General features: G+C 40.5%; 1 protein-coding gene across 3 annotated transcripts in view; it reads right to left on the reverse strand.

Annotated features, from left to right (window-relative positions):
* The window catches only part of UCHL3 (ubiquitin C-terminal hydrolase L3), a 59,219-nt gene that overhangs the window by 10,104 nt on the left and 28,618 nt on the right, over positions 1 to 20,497 (reverse strand). For all 3 annotated transcript variants that reach the window (XM_034758340.1, XM_034758339.1, XM_034758341.1), the window contains one exon: positions 1,255 to 1,330. In XM_034758340.1, the coding sequence (XP_034614231.1) occupies positions 1,255 to 1,330 (76 nt within the window). The remainder of the gene's footprint in view (positions 1 to 1,254; positions 1,331 to 20,497) is intronic.

Below are 20,497 nucleotides of genomic sequence, written 5' to 3' on the forward strand. Positions count from 1 at the left end.
ATTAAAAATGTGTGAGATCCTTGCTTCATTAGGAATATGTTTTTAAAAAGTTAAGCAGTCAGATGAAATATGGCAAGCATACTCTCACTATACTATATTGGAGTATTATACTGGGAAGATGTCTGTCTGATTTGAAATTTTTATCCTAACCTATTTAAAACTGCTTCAACTAGTTTTCAAAAGTGTCTACAGCAAAATCTGGTTGCCCAGCAACATGCTTTAGACTCAGAGCATTATAGAATATCTGAGCAGAATTTAGTGCTGCTCAACCTGCACAGAAACAAATAGTCAAAAATAATTCAGATGCAGAAGCTAATGCTCAGATGCAAATGAAGTATTACCTATTTAATATGAAGCAAACTTTTTAAAATCACCCTGCGATGAATGAATTACAGATCATTAATATCTATTGGTATGCTATCCTTCACACAGCATGTTTTGATTCTGACTATACTTGTATTCAGTAACTTGGCTCTAGCTAGAATTTATAATTTGAACTGTTCAGCATGAAAAAAAAAATCAAAGAAAATAATAAATAATTCAATGACATTCATCAAAGTAGCCAACCCCCCCGCACTCCCCTACCCCATTCCCCCCCCCCCCCCAAAAAAAAAAACGGAACTGAAGTAAAAGTATTTTCCTGATTAGGACCATAATTTTGTTGAGTCAGACTAGTTTCCAGCAACGGTAGTTTGTATCCTGCCCTTTATAGTATCTTCATTTTACATATAGTACCAGGTTTACCATGGCGCCAGGCCCAGAGTCAGAAGGGGCCCCGGCCAGCCCGATCCCCTGCCCCCACCCCTAACTCAGCCCCTCCCCCACTCCGCCCCTTCCCCCCTCCCAAGCCCGCTCCCGAGGGAGACAGCAGCAGGGGGCTGCTCCTGCCGCACTGTGCCTCATTGCCCCAGCCCGCCCTTCACTCTGGAGACTGCATTCCTCCCCCCTGCACCTTGCCCCATGGGGGACCAAAATATGTTTGGCACTGGGCCCAGAAAAAGTTAATCCGGCCCTGATTACATAACCTTCTTTTATTGGGGGGGGGGGGGGGAGAGGAAGAAATCAACAGGAAGAATGTTTAATTATTTTTGGCAGAAACACAAGAAATAGTGATAATACAGCTAACAGAACTTGAACCTATCTTAAACCAAAGTCAAACAATCTATTGTAACTTTAATGGTAACATTCTTGATTATAACTGACAAGATCACCACACTGACCTGTTTCCACAGCAATGAAATAAAGTGTTCTTACCTAATTCATAGAGATGACCGCCTACGTTAACTAACGCAATAAAGTGAAGATCTACTTTTTCATCTATGCTTGGTGCCTGTGAGAAAACAAAGAGTACAGTATAATATTATGAACACCAATTTTTTTATGATACTAAAAATATAATCCCCCAATATAGGAAGTATATGACCTATAAAAGGAGGGGACTGGTAGCCAAGAAGCCCTAAAAACCATGTTGGATTGATTTAAAGTGAAGTGATTTAAATCAACAATAAGACAACTTTCATTTAAGTAGTTTATTTTATTTTTTTTTCCATTTGTATTTTTTAGTTATTTTCCTAAAGATTGGTTACTGACCAATGAGAACCAACCTATCAGACATGTTGATATGCAACTAAATATAGCTTTTACACTAAATTTGGTGCTTTCTGCTAACCAGGAGGACATACTATATCTTACCACATTTATTTAAGCAATTATACAGTTTAACTTAAATATAAGAATTTGAATAAATGTATCTTCACACCACCAATATCAAGGTGATATTATTCCTGTTTTAAAGATGGGGAAACTGAAGCACAGAGAGATTAAGGCCAAAGTTGTCATATCCCCTAATTTTGACTTGAGTTTCCATTTTGAGATATCTAGGTGACTAAGCCCTAATTTTTCTAAGTATTTATTATTTTATATAGCACTTTATATGTTAAATGTACCAGTTCCCATTACCAAACTTAAAGTGCTTTGTGTGCTCAGCACTTCTGCAAATCAGACTCCAGGGTCTCAAGTGGAGCACCAGAAAGTTGGGGGAACACAATTCCTGACCACTTGTGAAAAATTTGGTTTCAGTGATATGCCTACCATCATACAAGAACTCTGTGCCAGAGGGACAGGCAGAACTCCATGATCTGGGGGAACAACCAACTACTTTATTCATGAGACCATCCTTCCTCTTCCTGCAATCCCAGCCCCATTCATGTCTAACTTCTGCAACATATGGAGGCAGGGATCCTACAGACAACAGCCTTATTTATTATGTACACCTGATTCATTCCCTGAGCCCCGACCATCCTGTGTGATGAAAGAGGCAGAGGTCCTGTGGAAAATATATGTTTTTGTAATTAAAGATTGTATCATAATGCATACTCAAAAGAGGGCTGAATTAAAGTTGCACAGGTAACCTTAATTCTGGCAATTCTTAATTGCTAACTTTTGAGGAATTGATTCTGCAACTTCAGTATTCTGTTAATGTAGTTTTGTTTTAAATGTAATATTATATTTTAGTCATTTTCTATTGGCTGTAGATTAAAATTATTATGTCTGAACAATTTTATTCCTTAAAACATGCAACTCTAGCTTCTTCGAGGCACTGGGAGTTGGGGGGAGGAGGGGGAGACTATCTTCTCAAATTTCCCTCTGCTCCAAAGCCTCAAACTACTGCCACTATTACTGAATTCTGGTGGCTGGAAGCCACTAGTCATTTCAAAGTCTGTAGGCATGTGGCAATTCCCCAAAAAGGGTCATATTTTTGGAATTTAATGTACCCATCATATATAAATCCACATCATATATCATTTAAAAGCTTATTTTATGTACATTTTGATTAAGTATGATGTGGAGCTGTCAGTTGGTGCCATAAGCCTGTGGAAAAGGTGAAACGATAGTATCCAAAATTAAAAAAAAAAAAAAAAAGTCATTTTTTGCACACAGTTCCAGAAAAACGAACATGACAACTACACTTTTTATGATTTCAGTTAATTTCAACACCTTAGTGTGGTATTTGTTGGTCAAAACTACCGAACAACAATGTATTAAAATATTTTTATTGTTTTTGCATGGGCAAGATTCCCCCCTCCCTCCCCCCGCCATTCCCGAAATGAAGCTATTTGGCATGTGGCAAAAATGGCAAATATCAACTGTTTGCAGTATATTAACATGAAATGTTTTCACATCTTATATTCTTAATTGTCAAAGTATCTCACAAGTGATAATAGTTTTCTATATTTTCAGTTGAAATTTGCTGACCAGATCAGATTCACACTGAAGACTGTGCACCAGTAGTTTGTACTGCACAGTGGGTAGATATAAATCTACGTGAATTCCTAACATAATGCTTCTTCATTTGTAAGAATATGTACGTACTATGTACCATCTAGTCTGCCTGGTAACCTGTTTTAATTTCTAATTGCCTATGAATGCAGTACTAGCCTTTGAGCTATTCTAGAAATGAGTTTTTTAGTGACACTTGTGCACAGGTCAGTATTAGCGTTAGAGATGGCAATACACAGCTTCATGTTATGAATATGCAAAAGCTATGACAGAAAGACGTGACATAAAAAGAAATAGTGAAGACAAAGTCCACGCCTCTGCAATGAAGAGGGATGAAAAGCATGTTATAGCTCTTACCAACCATGTCATCAACAATCTGACAAACTCATTAGACCCTGAATCACATGCAGAGGTGCTTATTGACATATTTACTGGACTGGATGTAGTAAATGTACAAGAGTCTCTACTGAAAATAGCAAATGTTGGTGAAGAACAAATGGGGAGATTTGTGAGAGGTGCGCTTGATTATGATGAGACATGTGACTTTTTCAGCCCAGTCAAGAAATCTGGCATCGAAACATTTGCTAACATGGCCAAGACGACCAAATTTAAGTCTGGCAAGGGAGAGGAAGGACAATCACAGCAGCTATCAGTCCAGAAACTGTTTTCTGGAGAGCCCTTTCATTAGCAAAATCCAGAGATGATGTTTCAGTGTTGACTGTTATTAGTCACCCAATGGGACCTGTGCCTATGTCCCTCTTCCATGCTCATGAAACAATGACCAGAACAGGCAAAGCTGAATTAGTGCAGCAGCTGGAGGCTTAAGCTGAAAGAATATATGAGCTAAGAGCATGCAACAAAGAAACGATAGTGTACATCATAAGTGCCATGGCTGTCATACAAATTATGGCTGGAGACAAATTCCACACATTCAGTGAATTGGCTGCTGAGTACTAGAGGCAGGTCCTAAAGGGATCTGGCAAACCTAATTCTGTAACTGAAGTTTTTGAGAGGTATCACAACAGTAACTCTGAAAACTGATGAAAAAGACAGTGCTGGACAGGATCGGAAATTGGATGTAAGAAATGCCAGGTGATTGGTGGACTTCATGGAAAGAGTTTTTAAACGTGGCATCCAACAAGCAGTCACTTGTAAATTCCTCTGAATATATGGTTCAAAATGCACCTGAGAGCATAGGAGTACACACAGCACAAACACCCCTCTTGCTGGAGGTTTTCCAAAGGAAATTAGCAAAGTCCAACCCCAGTAGGGGTGCTGAAGAAGCCCAAGACTTATACAGTACTCAGGAGGAAGTGGACACAAGGATGATTCAGGGTCTCTTGGTGTCAAAGGAACCATAGTAGTTAGGTCACCCGACACTTATGCTGTTCACCTATTTCCAAAAATGGAACATAGACATAACCTGTTGGATTGAAACAGGCACCAAGACCAGCACAACTGACAAGCATTGCTTCATACCTGTGCATGCAATTTGTGACACACTCACTCCTGACTTCTGCAACATACTTCCTGCTGTACACACATTAACAGCATGTGACATGATCATCCTTATTTGGTATTGGGGAAAGGGGGGGAATCCGTGTTAAATGTTGTTAAAACAAAAGGAGCTTACTGCTTAGGAGATCTTGCCAAAGTGGGAGAAACTGCAGTTTCTGCAGCAAGGAAATTGGTGGCAGCTCTGTATTATCAGAGCAAGAAAGAAAAGGAGGCCCACAGGAACCTGAATTGCTTTGCACTTCAATCTCACCATCAAAAAGAACAAGTCACTAGCCCAACTCCCACCATGTGAGGCCAGTTTTTAAGGTCATATTAAAGGAACATCTTTTGGCAAAAAAGATTTGGATGTCTTTCCACACAGGTAAACCTGATATTGGATCACCATTGCAACAGGGATGGAAAAATGTGGGTGACTAATTACTTCCTGTATTCTTCAAGGGCCCAATGGTATCTGAGCTTCTACAACACCTTATTAATGCCTGTACCAGTAGGGGACACTGCACAATCAATTGGGTCTGTAGTTAGAACTATATTCCCTGCACAGAACTGTGTACATGCAACGCAATGAAAACTATGGTAATCCAGGCACTTTCAACACAGATCAAATGATGAACAAGATGATAACAATGTTCACAAGAAATGTCACCAGTGCTATTACCTTTCAAGGATACCTGTATAAGTGATGAGAGGTGATACAACTACTCTCTATATATACACATTGGAGGGGTAAATAACAGGGATGGTGAATAACTATTTAAGCTAAAGGGCAATGTTGGCACAAGAACAAATGGATATAAACTGGTCATGAACAAATTCAGGCTGGAAATTAGAAGTAAATGCTAACCATCAGCGGGGTGAGGTTCTGGAACAGTCTCCCAATAGGAGTCGTGGGGGCAAAACAGTTTGTTTAGTTGTAAGAGAGCTAGACAAATTTATAAGTGCAATTGTATGACAGAGGATTGGTACTCTCTTCTGGTTTGTGTCTTATGTTCCTAAAGCTCATGCTTCAGGAATTCAGCTGGCCACCAGCAAGGGTGAGGAAGGGATTTCCCCCACAACGTGCTCTGGGAGTTTATTTTTGTAATCTCCTTCCTCTGAAGCATCAGGGATGGCCATGGCTTGAGATAGGACATTGATGGGATGGACCAGGGCTCTGAGGTGGCACCAATCTCTCTCAGGTGGTTGGCTGGCTAGCTAGTTCTTGCTCACGTACTCAGAGTCTGACTGACTGCCGTATTTGGGGTCAGGAAGGAACTGTCCCCCATATCAGATTGGCAGTGACCTTGGGCAGTTTTCGCCTTCTTCTGCAGCATGTGGGTCATTTGCTACGATTATCAGCCTATATCTCATTCAATAATTTCCCAGCCAAGACAGGGAAAACCAAGCACTGGTGCATCTTGGTGCCGTCTCTTCTTTGCCTGTGGTCCATAATAGTTTAGTCTCCGGAGAGTTGTAATACTTTGGTCTTATTTCAGTTGTTGGGTTTAGTGCGTGGATGTTGGGCGGTGTTGGTGGCCTGTGATGAAGAGGAGGTCAGATCAGATGATCTAATGGTGACTTCTGGCCTATAGCTCTATGACTTTAAACTGACCAAATCAGTAGTGTCTGCCACTCAACTACTGGGTTTAACTAAAGTGCAGTTCTTCATTCTGCCAACTGCTGCTTCCTCTTCAAGACACCAGGGGAGAGAGCAGGCCACCATACTGCTAGGTTTACAGGGAATCCAAGTCCCAAAAACCTGGATACAATGTCTTCTTAGAGGCCAGGACACAGAGTCTCTGGTCTCAGGTGAGTGTCCATTAACTTCTGTTACTCTCCCTCAACTTCCCATACTAATTCTTCTCCAATTCTTCCTCTAGTCTTCACCAACAGATTCCTGGTCTGTGAAATTTCTTGACTTGTGCTCCCTGAGAACTTTCTGCCTTACAGGGAGTTAACCTATTTGACATGTTTCCCCATATTTCATCTTCTCTGCATTCCATTCCCCCACTCTTTTGCCCCCCAAAACTACTACACTCAACTCTCTGACTTTTCTCTAACAAGTTGATGTAATCTACTTGACTGTCCCTCAACCTCAACAGTAATTCCCATTTCTTAGCCTCCTGGACTTCCCTCTCAATTACATCACATCAGAGTGGGCAACTTCAGCTTTTATTCTGACTCCAAAACTTCTATTTTTTTCTCCTGCTACATCCTCCGATCTCCAAAAGCTGTGGTTCAATAGAAAATTAATTCTCTCACAACATAAATGTTTTTCTCAGACATGCACAAAAAACTCATGGCCTAGGAAACCTGATGCATCTCAGTAATTTTATCACCAGGTTAAAGAGAAAGTTATTGTTTTCCATCAATGAAAGAGTTCTTTAAATAAGAATTTCAAACCTTAAGACACTGTTTGACCAGGTCTTCTTCCTAATTGTAAATTACAAATCGCAGGTTATCCATACATTTAAAAAGTGAGTAAGAGACATACCAATATATTCTCATTAGTATCACAGTAGAATCCAAAATATCTTTAGTACAGACACATTAGAAGACAGTTCCTTTTCACTCAAAATTATAAAGGAGCTGAGGAATTGTTGGCAGGCCATAAATAACACTTCACTTGAAGTGCACCTTAAAAAATGTGTTAGCCAAATACATTTTATAAGTAACGCATAAAAATGGCTGAACTCCTTATTTATCCTGCTGACTATATCATAAAAGAAAAATAGGAGAAGGAGCTAAACATCTCCATTTCCTCTGACATGTGGGACAATATCTGATACAACATATGCAGAACATCAACTTCTCTGTTTTTGTATTTCTTTCAGAAGAAACTTCTAAATAGAGATTATTGGACTGCTGAGTGACTGCATAAAGTTGGACTTCTCATAGTACATGTTGGAAATGCGACAGCTCCAATGCAAACTTGTCTCATATAGTCTTTGAATGTCAAAGTATATCTGCATTTTGGAAGGAAGTGTGTGGTGCTCTAAGGTGATCAGGGGAAACTTCTACCCTATGACAAGTCTCTATGTTTTGGGCATTCTAGAAGATCATGTTCAAGTAATGCCAGGAAATGGATTGTCGCAGCACTTACAGTGGCCAAGAGAGTCATTTTACAAAAATAGAAATCTGCTACAATCCCCACATTCAACACCATCTTCATGGAAAAACTGACAGTTGATAGAGGCACAAGATCCAACTATTAAGACAGTTAGAGTTTAATGAGCGCATTCCAGTCTACCTGGAATCAGTTTGTGCTTCTGATTTTTTGGGGGGAGGCACAGGGGAGTTGTTAGGGAATTATTTCTTATAACACTCAGGAGTATTTATCTATGAATATTTCATACTGAGTTATTGTTAAATCCATATTCCTGTTATATTTTCTTTGTCACTGTATTTGAGTATGTCTGTATGGATATGCTAAAGTTCTGAAAAATAAGATTAAAAAAAGAGAAGACTGTCCCTATCCTAAAGAGCTTATAAATTATAAGGACAACAGACATACCAGAAGGATGAAGCAAAAGGGACAGAATATACAAGCAAGGTTGTTTATTATCATGATACAGCAGATTTCCAACTGGCTCCTTTGCCTAATCTTTATTAGTTGTCTAACTCCTTGGCGGGAGTATATGTCTCTTGGGGGAGTTGCATGAGGGTAACAGCCTTGTGGACCAGCTCAGGACAAATGTTCCATATATGGAAAAGACTTCAAAGGGGATTGTGGAATGTCAGGGAGATCACAAAGCAGGAGATAATGGCCTAAGTTTTAGCAATATGGAAAGAGAAGACTGGTTCTTGGACAACATTGTAGAACCTGCCCGGTTCTGTAGAGTCAGAGGTGAACCCCTGGTAATAGGCTATAGTAACTGGAAGAAAGACAGTGTGTTAAACAATGAGAATAAAGACTGTTGGTAGCAAGACTTCCAATAGATATCCAGGAAGTTGCTAACAGCAACTGGAATGTAATTAAATTTAACATCCTTGTAGGGAGGAATATACTAAAGAAACCCACCACAGTAGCATTTAACTTCAAAAAGGAAAACTACACAAAAATGAGGACGCTAGTTAAAATGGAAATTAAAAGGAACAGTCACAAGAGTGAAATGCCTGCAAACTGCATGGAGACTATTTTAAAACACCATAATAGAGGCGCAAACTAAATGCATGCCCCAAATTAAAAAAATAAAATAAAAAAAACAGTAAGAGGACCAAAAAAATGCCACCATAGCTGAACAGTAGAGTAAAAGAGGTGTTTAGAGGCAAAAAGGCATCCTTTAAAAATTGAAAGTCAAATCCTACAGAGGAAAATATAAATGAGCATAAACTCTGGCAAATCAATTATTATAAGGCAGGCCAAAAAAGAATTAGGAGCAACTAGCAATATTGACAAAAAACAACAGTAACACGTTTTTTAAGTATATCAGAAGCAGGAAGCTTGCCAAACAATCAGTGGGGGTCCACTGAATGACTGAGGTGCTAAAGAAACACTCAAGGAAGTCAAGACTGTTGCAGAGATGCTAAGTCAATTCTTTGCATCTGTCCTCACCGCAGAGAATGTGAAGGAGATTCCCACACCTGAGACATTCCTTTTAGGTGAAAGACCTGAGGAAATGTCCCAGATTGAGGTGTCAATAGAGATGACTTTGGAAAAAATAAGTAAGTTATACAGTAATAAGTTACCAAAACGAGATGGTATTCATCCAAGAGTTCTGAAGGAACTCAAATATGAATCTGCAGAACTACTAACTGTAATATGTAGTCTATCACTTAAATCAGACGACTGGAGTCATCATGGATAGTTCTCTGAAAACATCTGCTCAATGTGCAGCGGCAGTCAAAAATAAAGCTAATAGAATGTTAGGAACGGGATAGAGAATAGGACAGAAAATATAATAATGCCATTATATAAATCCATGGTACACCCACACCTTGAATACTGTATACAGGTCTGATATATTAGCATTGGAAAAGGTACAGAAAGGGAACAAAAATGATTAGGGGTATGGAACAGCTTCTATACAAGGAGAAATTAAAAAGACTGGGACTGTTCACCTTAGAAAAGGGATGATTAAGGGGAGATACAATAGTCTATAAAATCATGAATGATGTGAAGAAAGTGAATAAGGAAGTTTTTACCTTCACAACAACACAAGAACCTAGTGTCACCCAACAAAATCAACAGGCAGCAGAAAGTACTTCTTCATGCTATGCACAGTCAACCTGTGGAACTCATGCCAGGAGATGTTGTGAATGTCAAAAGCATAACTGAGTTAAAAAAGAATTAGGTAAGTTCATGGAGCATATGTCCACCAGTGATTAAGGTAGTAAGGGATGCAAGATAGTAAGGGATGCAACACCATTCTCTAGTTGTCCCTAAACCGCTGACTGCCAGAAGCTGGGAATGGATCATTTGATAATTGCCCTATTCTGTTCAGTCTCTGGAAAGAATTTGTCATCAGTCACTGTTAGAAAACAGGATACTGGGCTACATGTACCATTGGTCTAACCCAGTATGGCCATTCTTATGTTAGAACAACAGAACGAAATGTAAGATTTCTTAAAGAGGGAGAAGTCAGAGAGGAAAGGTTAATTTGTTAGCAGTGAGCACATAGTTGACAGAAGATGTTAACAGACAAGATGACTGTAACAGTGCGGGATTCACCCCTGCGGCGCCTCCTGCTGGTTGTCCTCGGTAATTAGCTCTCCCAGCCTTGGAGCGCCTTCTGCAGGCCAGTGATCCGCCTTGCCACTGGCCCCATGTTCCTCCCAGGACCCCGGTGCCCCTTTCTCTGGGTGCTGCCCCCTGGCAGTACCCCCACAGTTCTGGATCTCCCCCTCCCAGGGGACCCCCACCCACTATCCCCACTTTGCCTCAGTCTTGGCTACTGCCCAGTCTCCGTTCACTGGGGCAGACTGCAGTATCAGCCACTCATCACAGGAAAAGGGGTTCGGACCTGCTGCCTCTGCCTACCCATGGGCTGTCCCCTGCAACCCGGTACCTAATAGGCCTTACCAGGCCTGGAGCTTGGGGCTTTCCTAGGCCGGAGCTCCCTGGCTCCCTTGGCCTTTCCCCAGTCCTGCTACACTCTAGGCACTTAGGTAAGCTCCCTGCAGCCAGGCCCTTCTCTCCCTGAACGTAGGGAGAGACTTCTGAGCTCCTGGCTCTCAGCCTTTTTATACAGGTTAGCGGTGGCCTGATTGGGGTGTTGCCCAGCTGCGGCCACTTCCCCAATCAGCCCAGTTTTTAGAGCTGCAGCCCTCTCCAGGGCAGCTTTTACCACTGCAGCCCTCTTTTAGGGCTGATTTCAAGCCCTTCAGGGCAGGAGCGGGTGTCCACTCCGCTACAATGACTTAGAAAGGTGGATGAACAAGAGAAAGCTCTGATGAACCCCCACTGAGTGGGAGAGGGAAGACTCTCCCCACCACCACCCAAAAAGATGTTTAACAACAGAATTAGTTTGCTAGTAGTGGTGCTATCACAATAGAGAAGGGAGGACAAGATGACAAGGAGAGTTTGATCAACCATGTCAAAGTCAATGAAGAGGTCCAAGAGGACAAGAATGTTAGAGATTCTGATACACCGCTCCAAGCAAAAGAGGCAATCAGAAGCCTTGATTAATACATTTAGAATGAAACAGAGGACAGAAGCCAGAGATGAGGGTACTCAGCATGGAGTTGAAGGAACTGAACTTCAGGTAACAATTGTGGCACACATAATGAGTTTTGAAGTGAAGGGAAGAAAGGAGACAGAGCGGTGGAAGCCTATTGTACTGCATTCCAGACAATTGTCTGGCTCAGGAAAGGTGTCTGACACCTTGTTCAAGGACTACCACTGAGTTGTTTTTAATAATAAATTCTACCTCTTACAGGACATGCAAGTTGAATCTCTCCTGTCAGATTAAAACGAGAACCTGCCAAGAAGAAAAGAGAAAAATCTAAAGGATCCAGAAGTGAGCTGAAGTTAATGAGCAATGGATTCAAAATCGGTTCACTGTTTAATTTTCATGACAGATATGATCATGTCAAAAGTCACTAATTTAATTTTCTGAGTGAAGTTACAATTTAAGAACATTGAGACAGGAGTGTTGGACCAGTGTGTGTTTGTGTCCCCGCCCAAGTAAATTAAATAGATGGTTGGATTCCCCATGTCCACAAAGAGTGAACACTGTTTATCCAAAAACATTTAGGCTCAATGTACTGTACTAGTTGCACTAGAAATGACTTTAATTGCATCCTTGATTTCACTTGTTCTACGTTTATTGGGGGGGAGGGGGAATATACAAATATTCACTAGCAACTTTTAGGCAAAGTGTTCTAAATATACAGAAATAAACTTAAAAACAACCAAAAATATTCCTCACTGAATATTAAGACAGATGAATGGCACAGATTTACCAATGCTAATGAGAAGGCCAAGGGTGATATAACCTCTTTTCCTTTAATTTGTGTGTTTTCCACTGAATAATGTTCTCAAATTTTATTTGTTACAAACCAGATAAAGCCCTGAATATAAAAATCTAGAAAGTTTCATAAAGTTCCCAAACACTGATTTGCAACAGTCTGAGTTACTCCCTATCTATGTAACAGAATAAAATAAAACATCTGAAGAGTAGTTCTCCAAGTAAATGGAAAGGTACATGGGGAAGGGTCTCAACATTGAGGTATATAAATCATAATGAACAAAATAAATACACTAAAAGAAATGGAAGTATTTTGTAGGTGAATATGTTTGTGCCAACAACAAAGATTTCCATATCCCTATTCAGACTGGGGAATTATTTAGTTTACAGTTGGCTCACAGTCAGAATTATTTCAGTTTAGTCAGAATCCACATAAATCAAATGCAAATTTCTAGCAGTGTGATAGCAATGTGATTATACTGGTTGAAACAGAAAGATAGCTATCCCAGTTGTAACTTGGTAGCATCCATCTCAGGATATGTATCTTTCACACGTTGGAAAGTAGTAGACTTTATTTTTGTGAATTTCCACTCCATCATTCTATTTCAATTTAGTGCTTCTGAGAGTTCAGTCAACTATCTAAAAATGTTGCATACTAAATAAACAAATATAGATTGAACAATTAGTGTATGAATATTCAAGCCTCCTGAATGAAGAGAAAAAAGCTGAAGCATAATATTTGATAAGGAACCACCATCTTACAGAACATTTTAATCTTCAACCAAAAGGTGAATTTTACAAACTTTGCAGCTAAAATAATAGGATCTCAAGGGAGAAAGTATCTAAGCCACCTCAGAACTACAGGAGACATTTAATCTTTGCTGAAACACAAAGGATTGTGAAGCAAGGCTCAAAACTGAAAAGAAGAAGGAAAATGGGCTCAGGATATAAAACCATAGGAAGGGGAAATCACACTGTATGGCAAAGAATTAGAAGCTGCTAAGAAGTGCGTTTAGCAGAACCAACTGAAAGACCATAAAGATGAGGTAAAGATTACAGAGGTTTGAAGAGGAGCTTATGGAAGAACAAGCAGTTCCATAAAGGGCAAGCTTCTTGTATACTTGGAAAAATAGCTCACAAATGCCAAATTATCTTTAAAGTTAAAAAAAAAAAACCTTCCCCCCCAAAAAAGCTTAGGAGGCAAAGCATGGACTGATACATGCTTGCTGTTCCACAGGGAAAAGAGCCCTAAGGATGGTTAAGAGACAAAAACAACAGATGTGTAGAGACTGAAGATGGACTACACTTACAACAGAACGGAGCCCAACAGGAAGGCGTATCAATGGCTGCCAACAATGAAGACGGATTGATGGATTGGTAGCCTGTGCAGGACCTACATGGTTATGTTTGACCTAGGAGAGAGATGCAGAGCGACACAATGGTGAAGGCTTCGTTCTGCACAGGCTAAACTGAGGTTGCAATGACAATGATGGTAAGGACAGCAAGGACGAGGACGACTTCATAAATATTAAACAAAATACTTAACTCACTTAAACTTGAATTAACATATCTAGGGTTTAGGCTACTGCAAAGTCTCTGACTTTCTGTATTGTGTATTGCTTTAATAAGCATCGGCATGGAAGCTTCATGCCTAGGAATGGGCTGTATTTGAACAATAATATGACAACAAAAAATGGAAATTAACAAAAGATATGGTTCAAATCTGAAGAAGTTCCCCGCTAGACAGATATGAACTCGGTATAACAGTTGAGTTATTCACACCCAATAAACTTCATAAAATGAAGACAAGTTTAACAAATGTATCCTAGATCGATTGCTGGAAGAAAGGAGGAAGGTGATTGAAATCATATCTACTTCTTCTGGGAGAGATTAGAAGACACAAAAGGATATATCCTGTCCTCATATACGCAGCCCAAAAGTCAGGTTTTCATGTAATTTAGAAGAAAACCGTATGGTACAGTTCTGATTAAAAGTGGATCAAGTCATCATTGCAGCGCAACCCAGAGTTTCCATACTGGTACATTCCTAGTGTAGAAGGATAGCAATTGGAAAGGCTTACGGGGGGTAAGGTATGCAACTTGATACATGTTCCCCTTATTCTTTTAAAGTAGGTCAATGGCAGTACTGCCATTAACGTAAGTTGAAATCTCTGTTCTGTTCTTTCATATCTTTGGAAGCACTAGGACTAAATGATTCAAATAGTTGCTGCTAGCACAAAGACCACAGAAGCAATAACAAAGTGACTCAAGCACAACTGTCTCTCATTTTACAGAATATGTATGTATGCAGAACAGAAGATGTAATTCCACAAGATATAGTCAATAAGCGTATATTCAATACAGTACAAAGTGTTAAACAGTTCTAATGAATTACAAAGGCCCAATGTGTAATGTGATTAACTAGTTATGCAAATAGCTGCAAAATAGAAATTTACCTTTGTGTCAAGTTGATGCTTATATCCCGTATCACAAATCCATATCAATGTTGCCTTCTGCTTTTACAACTTTCCACCTGCCATTTTGCCTTTTTTGTCTATATTCATTCTGTGACTTCCCCACAAAAGGAGGGTCCAGTAAATTTCTGTGCCATACACACTGCCTTATACACTTAGGACAGAGCAAGAGGCAATCAAATAGATTCTTCCTGAATAAGAACAAGGACAAGAACAACTGCAAACCTCACTCACTCAGAGATGAGTATACCTGGGATGTCATGGGATTTTTAGCATCTGGGCCATGGTGAAGGGTCATGTAGAGGTTTGTAATATGCTCCTTGTCTTTAGAGCCTGATCCAAAAGTTATAACTTTAATGTGTTTTGGATCAGGCCCTAGATGTTAGCAGCTCTACAGGAAAGGAGAATGTATAGCCAGCTATAGGAAGAGGGAATTGATACAATCCAACAGCAGGATCAGACAAGTTTTGTGGGGTGAGAGAAGTTCGCAGGAGCTGATGGCTGCTATGCTTCAGTTACACTACTGTAGTTTCTCATCTCTTCATGCTGAACAGGTATTGAGAGGAAAGACTACTGCTGAGTTAGGAAAATACTTCAAATGTTTATAACATATCAGAAGGACCTCAAAGCTTCAGAACACACACATCAAAATACTCAAAATCTCTAATCAAATCCTGAGGAACGACTCCTGCAGAGCCCTCCAAAGTCAATGGACCTACATGTGGAGGCATGGGTCTGCTGATCAAGATCTCAATATCTAGTGGTTTGGCATGTCAGACCTCAGTGCCCTCCCTACACAATGGAATGCCCACTCAGACTATGAGGTTTTTCAATTCTGCAAATCTCTTGCCTATTTTGGTAATAGAGGTTTGTGTTTTCTTTCTTGAAGCTGCAAATACAGTAATTGTTTACCTAGCAACACAACAACAAAAAGCTTTAAAAATTATGGGGTAGGAATTTAGTTTTGGCTGGGTAAACACAGTTGACAGGAAATTGCCTTACAGTATGTATATTTTTGCTCTGAAAAAAATAGAGTGTAGTATTTTGATAGCATAAAAGCTGCCAAGACAACACTGGTAATGCCAACCCACATAAGGGATGCTGAATTTACATACAACTTATTAAATCTGCTAGCGTAAATCAAAAGTTTATATAAAACCATTCTTAGCCAAGTATTCCATTTAGGCAAGTTACATGACTCAATTATGACCTTCTATCTTTTTTCCTTCATTTACTATTATTTTAAAATACACCTTTTATTAAATCCTACAGTCTAAGTAAGGTAAGACTTAAGACAAAAGGAGTTTTGATCAAGGAGCAGGAATTTTTCCCTTCATAATTTATCATTCTCAATGACTGGCACCTATTTCGGAGTGTTCCAGTTGTTCCTTTTTTTGTTTTAAGAACATTATGAATAAATTCAGGTAAGTGTTTCTGAATAGGTTTTAAGGCCAGAATGCAACATGGGAAACTATAAAGGCAAAGGAATTTTTTCTGGTCCAGTGGAAAGAATGGGGTCATGGCTCCTTTAAGGATTCCCCTTCCTTTGAGATGGTAGGGGAGGACATCACCTGAGCTGGGGGCTTGTCAGAGGGACTCATGTAAGCCATTATCTCCCTGTGCACCAGGTAGAGGTTAATGTGCTCTCATGCCCAAATCAGCAGTTCTTACCCTCCTACCCATGGGATCAAAGTAGGACTAAGTTTTTGTGGCTGGCTGTAGGCATCATATTTGTTGACTTTTCTGGAACTGGAAACTAATTTTTCTCTCACCGCCAGATTGGCTTGAGTGGTATTATTTTCACCCTCCCAAAGCAGCTCCAGGATCTAGCTAAGTAAGTTGGGAGGCATAGTTTGTCAGGAAGCAGGGCCTGCAGCAGAGCCAGTCTCTGGGCAACCTAGTGAGTGCAGTAGGGATGTAGTAGGCTGCCAGATTGCCTACACCCTGTGATTGATTGGAAGAATCAGGAGAGTAGCTCTTAAGCCCAGCAGCAGTTTAGTGGCAGCTCTAAGCATTCACCCATGGCTGTGGTAGCTCCTGCGCTTGCTTGTTCCCAGCCCTGCTCCTGCCTTGCCTCGCTCCAAGTTACCAGTCCTTGCCCTCAGCGTGGACTCCTACTCTAACCGCTAAGACTGCCCATGTCCCAGTCACTGACACAGTCTAAGCAGTTGCAAATTAACAGGTGGTAGGTGTCTGGTGCAGGGACTCATTCCATAGGGAATCTGGTTCCCGACAGACAGGGCCAGCCTTAGGAAGACTAGCACCCTGGGCAAACTTGTATTTTGGCGCCCTTTCTTTGTGTTTGAGAACAGCAGCGTGGGGCACAGGGTGCAAGGACCAGCTCCTGGCCCTGGAGCCCAGAAGGGCTGCACAAGGAGGAGTTTCTGAGTCCAAAGGCTCCCCGGGCCATACACCCCCTGACAACCTACCAGGAGGAGAGCAAGTGTGCAGCCCCCAGCCTTGCCCATGGAAAGGGTGGGACCTGGGGCTCTGCAGGGGCAAGCCCTCCTGCGTGTGCCTGCCCACCAGGCTATCAGCTCCAGGCAATATGGCCCACCCCCCACTCGGCTGGCCAGGGGCTCCAACCCCGGGCTTGCTCGCACTTAGTGCTTAATTTGTGCCAGGGCTTGCTGAGACTTAGCCCCACCACACCTAGGCTTGTAGTTCATAGCCCCAGCACCTCTAGTCTCTCGGCCAACAGCTGCCACCAGCAGCACAGAACTAAGAGTGACAATACCACATACCATGCCACCCTTACTTCTGCGCTGCTGCTGGCTGTGGCCCTGCCTTCAGAGCTGGGTGCCTGGCCAGCAGCCACTGCTCTCGGGCCGCAGCACCTCTTTCATTATAAATTAAGCACTGCCTGCATTCACCCCCGCTCCAGCCGCCCCAGCCCGCCAGCTTGCAACACCTGGACAGTGAACATAAGAACAGCCGTACTGGGTCAGACCAAAGGTCCATCTAGCCCAGTATCCTGTCTACCGACAGTGGCCCAGAGGGAGTGAACCTAACAGGTAATGATCAAGTGATCTCTCTCCTGCCATCCATCTCCACCCTCTGACAAACAGAGGCTAGGGACACCATTGCTTACCCCCCAATCATGGCCTCCTGAGCAATCGCCAGCATCACCCACCACTAAGGCTGGCTCTGCTGACAGACCAGATATCACAGATTTTAAGGAGCACCGCTTACTGGCCTCCCACTTTGACTACTGTAAGGGGAATCCAAGCCCCTGCCACTCTGGATCCCAGGAGTATTTCAAGCCCAAATGCTGCCCCAATCTTGGGGTCTCCGAAGCACACTCTCAGGGCTCAACCCTTCTATCTGGCATCCCCTTCCACCTGCTGGAAGTCGCTGTGCAGCCATTCAGACCCTCTGGGTGCAGTGGAAGATATGAGGATGTGTGCTGTCTGAATTACTGCTGGATAATTCCCAAATGAGTTAAATTAATAAAAGTACAGTCTAATTAAAGCACATCCCTCACGTCTTGCCTTTTTTCCAGTCTGTAAGGGACAATGAACTCCTAAGGCCATATAATCACCCTTCCTGAATAACAGTCCATAGAATTTCACTAAGTAATTCATCCTTAATGCCAAACAGTCTGTGCATCTTTGAGAAAGATATGTACCTAATCTTGATTTAAAGACAACAAGTGATAGATACCTTATCCCCTGGTAAACTGTTACTCAATTTACATTTTATTTCCAGTTTCATTTTTTTCTAATTTCAATTTCCAGCCACTAGATCTTTTTATGCATTTGTCTGCTATATTAAAGAGCCCTCTAGTATGAGATCTCTTCTCCTTGTATTCGGACTTCATTATCATGATCAACTTGCCTCTTGAATTTCTTTGACTTATCAAAGAAAAGTTTAAGGTTTTGTTTTTTTTTTTTAATAGTAATTAGACAAGAGTGATGTCCAGATTATTAGGTATTAGGAAATCCATAGAAGGCAGATTGCCAGTATTTGATTAAGAAGATTACTTTCTGCAGTCACTTAATTCAATGCATAAGTATCTTTTAAAATATTTGTACAAGGTCTGATATTTTTAAATTCCATCTACTATTTAAATGATCTGAGCACTCTAATGTTTAATAGAAAGAGCCAATACAGATTATTTTGACTGTTGCTATTCCAGAACACCTCTATATTTAGAGATTATGCATATTCATTAAGGATTCGATTAAGTATGACATTTCCATTTTAATTGGAGACTTGGAAACCACAAACACAGCTTTAGATGGTATCCTCTACCAAGGCCCATAATAGCAATCAGCAAGAATAAGGGAAAAGGGAGACTCTTGGGCTATGAAATTACACAAGATGAAAGGATTTGTAGTTGAAGTACCTTACTGCAAAATGCTGAAAATTCTAGAGGGTTAAAATCCTTCATGAAACTACAAATTAAAATGACAAAAAAAGCTGGCGTACTTATTATCTGTGGCAAATAAACTCCAGAATTATCACAGGAACTGATACCATCTATGTTATAGCACGGATGAGAAATTTGGAATAAAAATTGAATTTTAATTTCAGATTGTGTATATATAGACTTATTGAATAAGTATAAATGTTAATATAGGAACACACTGTAAAATGTTTCAAACATAATACTACCACCTAAATGTCAACAAGATTTATATTAAGTTGCCTCCAACTTTATTAACACAAAAATCAGAATAAGGTTTTTATTCCCAAAAGGAAAATTCACTTAAATGCTGATGATCATATTTGAGAAGTGAAACGTAAGAATTATACTAGAATAATACTGCACAATAAATATGATGTATACAATTAAATGCAAGTTCTCTGAACGACAGATGCTTCATATGATTCCACAATATTGCTGGGAAGAAGATTTGTTAGCTGACCTGTGCTTTATCTGCTTACTGAACAGCTGCTAGTAATGGCAGAAGGAAATATTACAGGTTGGTACTTAAGAATAGCAGATTTAAAATCCAACATCTCTACAATTTAGAAGGCATCCCTCCAACAAGTGAAGTTTTTGGCCTGAATTACTTACAGGCTCTGTAACTGTTAAACAGATTTTTTTTTTTTTTTTACAGTGTATTTCCCTGCAATTTACAATCCAATCCATAATTGAGGTAAGCATATTTTGAAAAGCGCCTGAGAGTACTATTTAGCCAGAAAATGGCCTCAGGCATAGGGCCTTGAAAATAAGTAGTGTCCAGATTAAAGTCCTAAATACCCTTCCATTTTTAATTCACCTCCATTGTAAACTTTGTTAAAAGTTATTTCAGTCAAATCAATCTGGAATCCTCCTGAAGTGGCTGAGGTTCTATGGCAGGAGTGGGCAAAATTCCTGGCCTGAGAGCCACATCTAGGAATAGAAATTGTATGGCGGGCCATGAATGCTCACAAAATTGGAGCTGGCTGTAGGAGGGGGTTAGGACTCTGGTTGGGAGTGCAGGCTCCAGGGTGGGACCAGAAATGATGAGTTCAGGGTGCGGGAGGGGGCGCTGGGATGGCGGAGTGGGGTGCTAGCTCAATACTAGCATATTTTTATTACAATAATGAATAGTTACTTGTATTCCTTCCAGTACTGCAACTGGGAGTATCAGAGTTGGACCGGACATCTTTCTCTCTCTCTCAAATACTCCACTGTGATGCAAGGGACAGTGGAACACAATGAATCAGAGTTTGAGTGAAAGTAATTGTAAATATATTTCTTGTATAGAGAAGATGTATACCCAACCTTTCAGTAAAAATGTAAGATAGAAAGTGAAAAAAGAATTTATATCTAAGAATACTTTGGTCATGTTATACAATGTTTAAAATTTCCTTTCCTTTACAGAGTATGTTTTGGAGTATTAAAACT

Source organism: Trachemys scripta, chromosome 1 (assembly GCF_013100865.1).
Source record: "Trachemys scripta elegans isolate TJP31775 chromosome 1, CAS_Tse_1.0, whole genome shotgun sequence".
NCBI classification, from domain to species: domain Eukaryota; kingdom Metazoa; phylum Chordata; order Testudines; family Emydidae; genus Trachemys; species Trachemys scripta.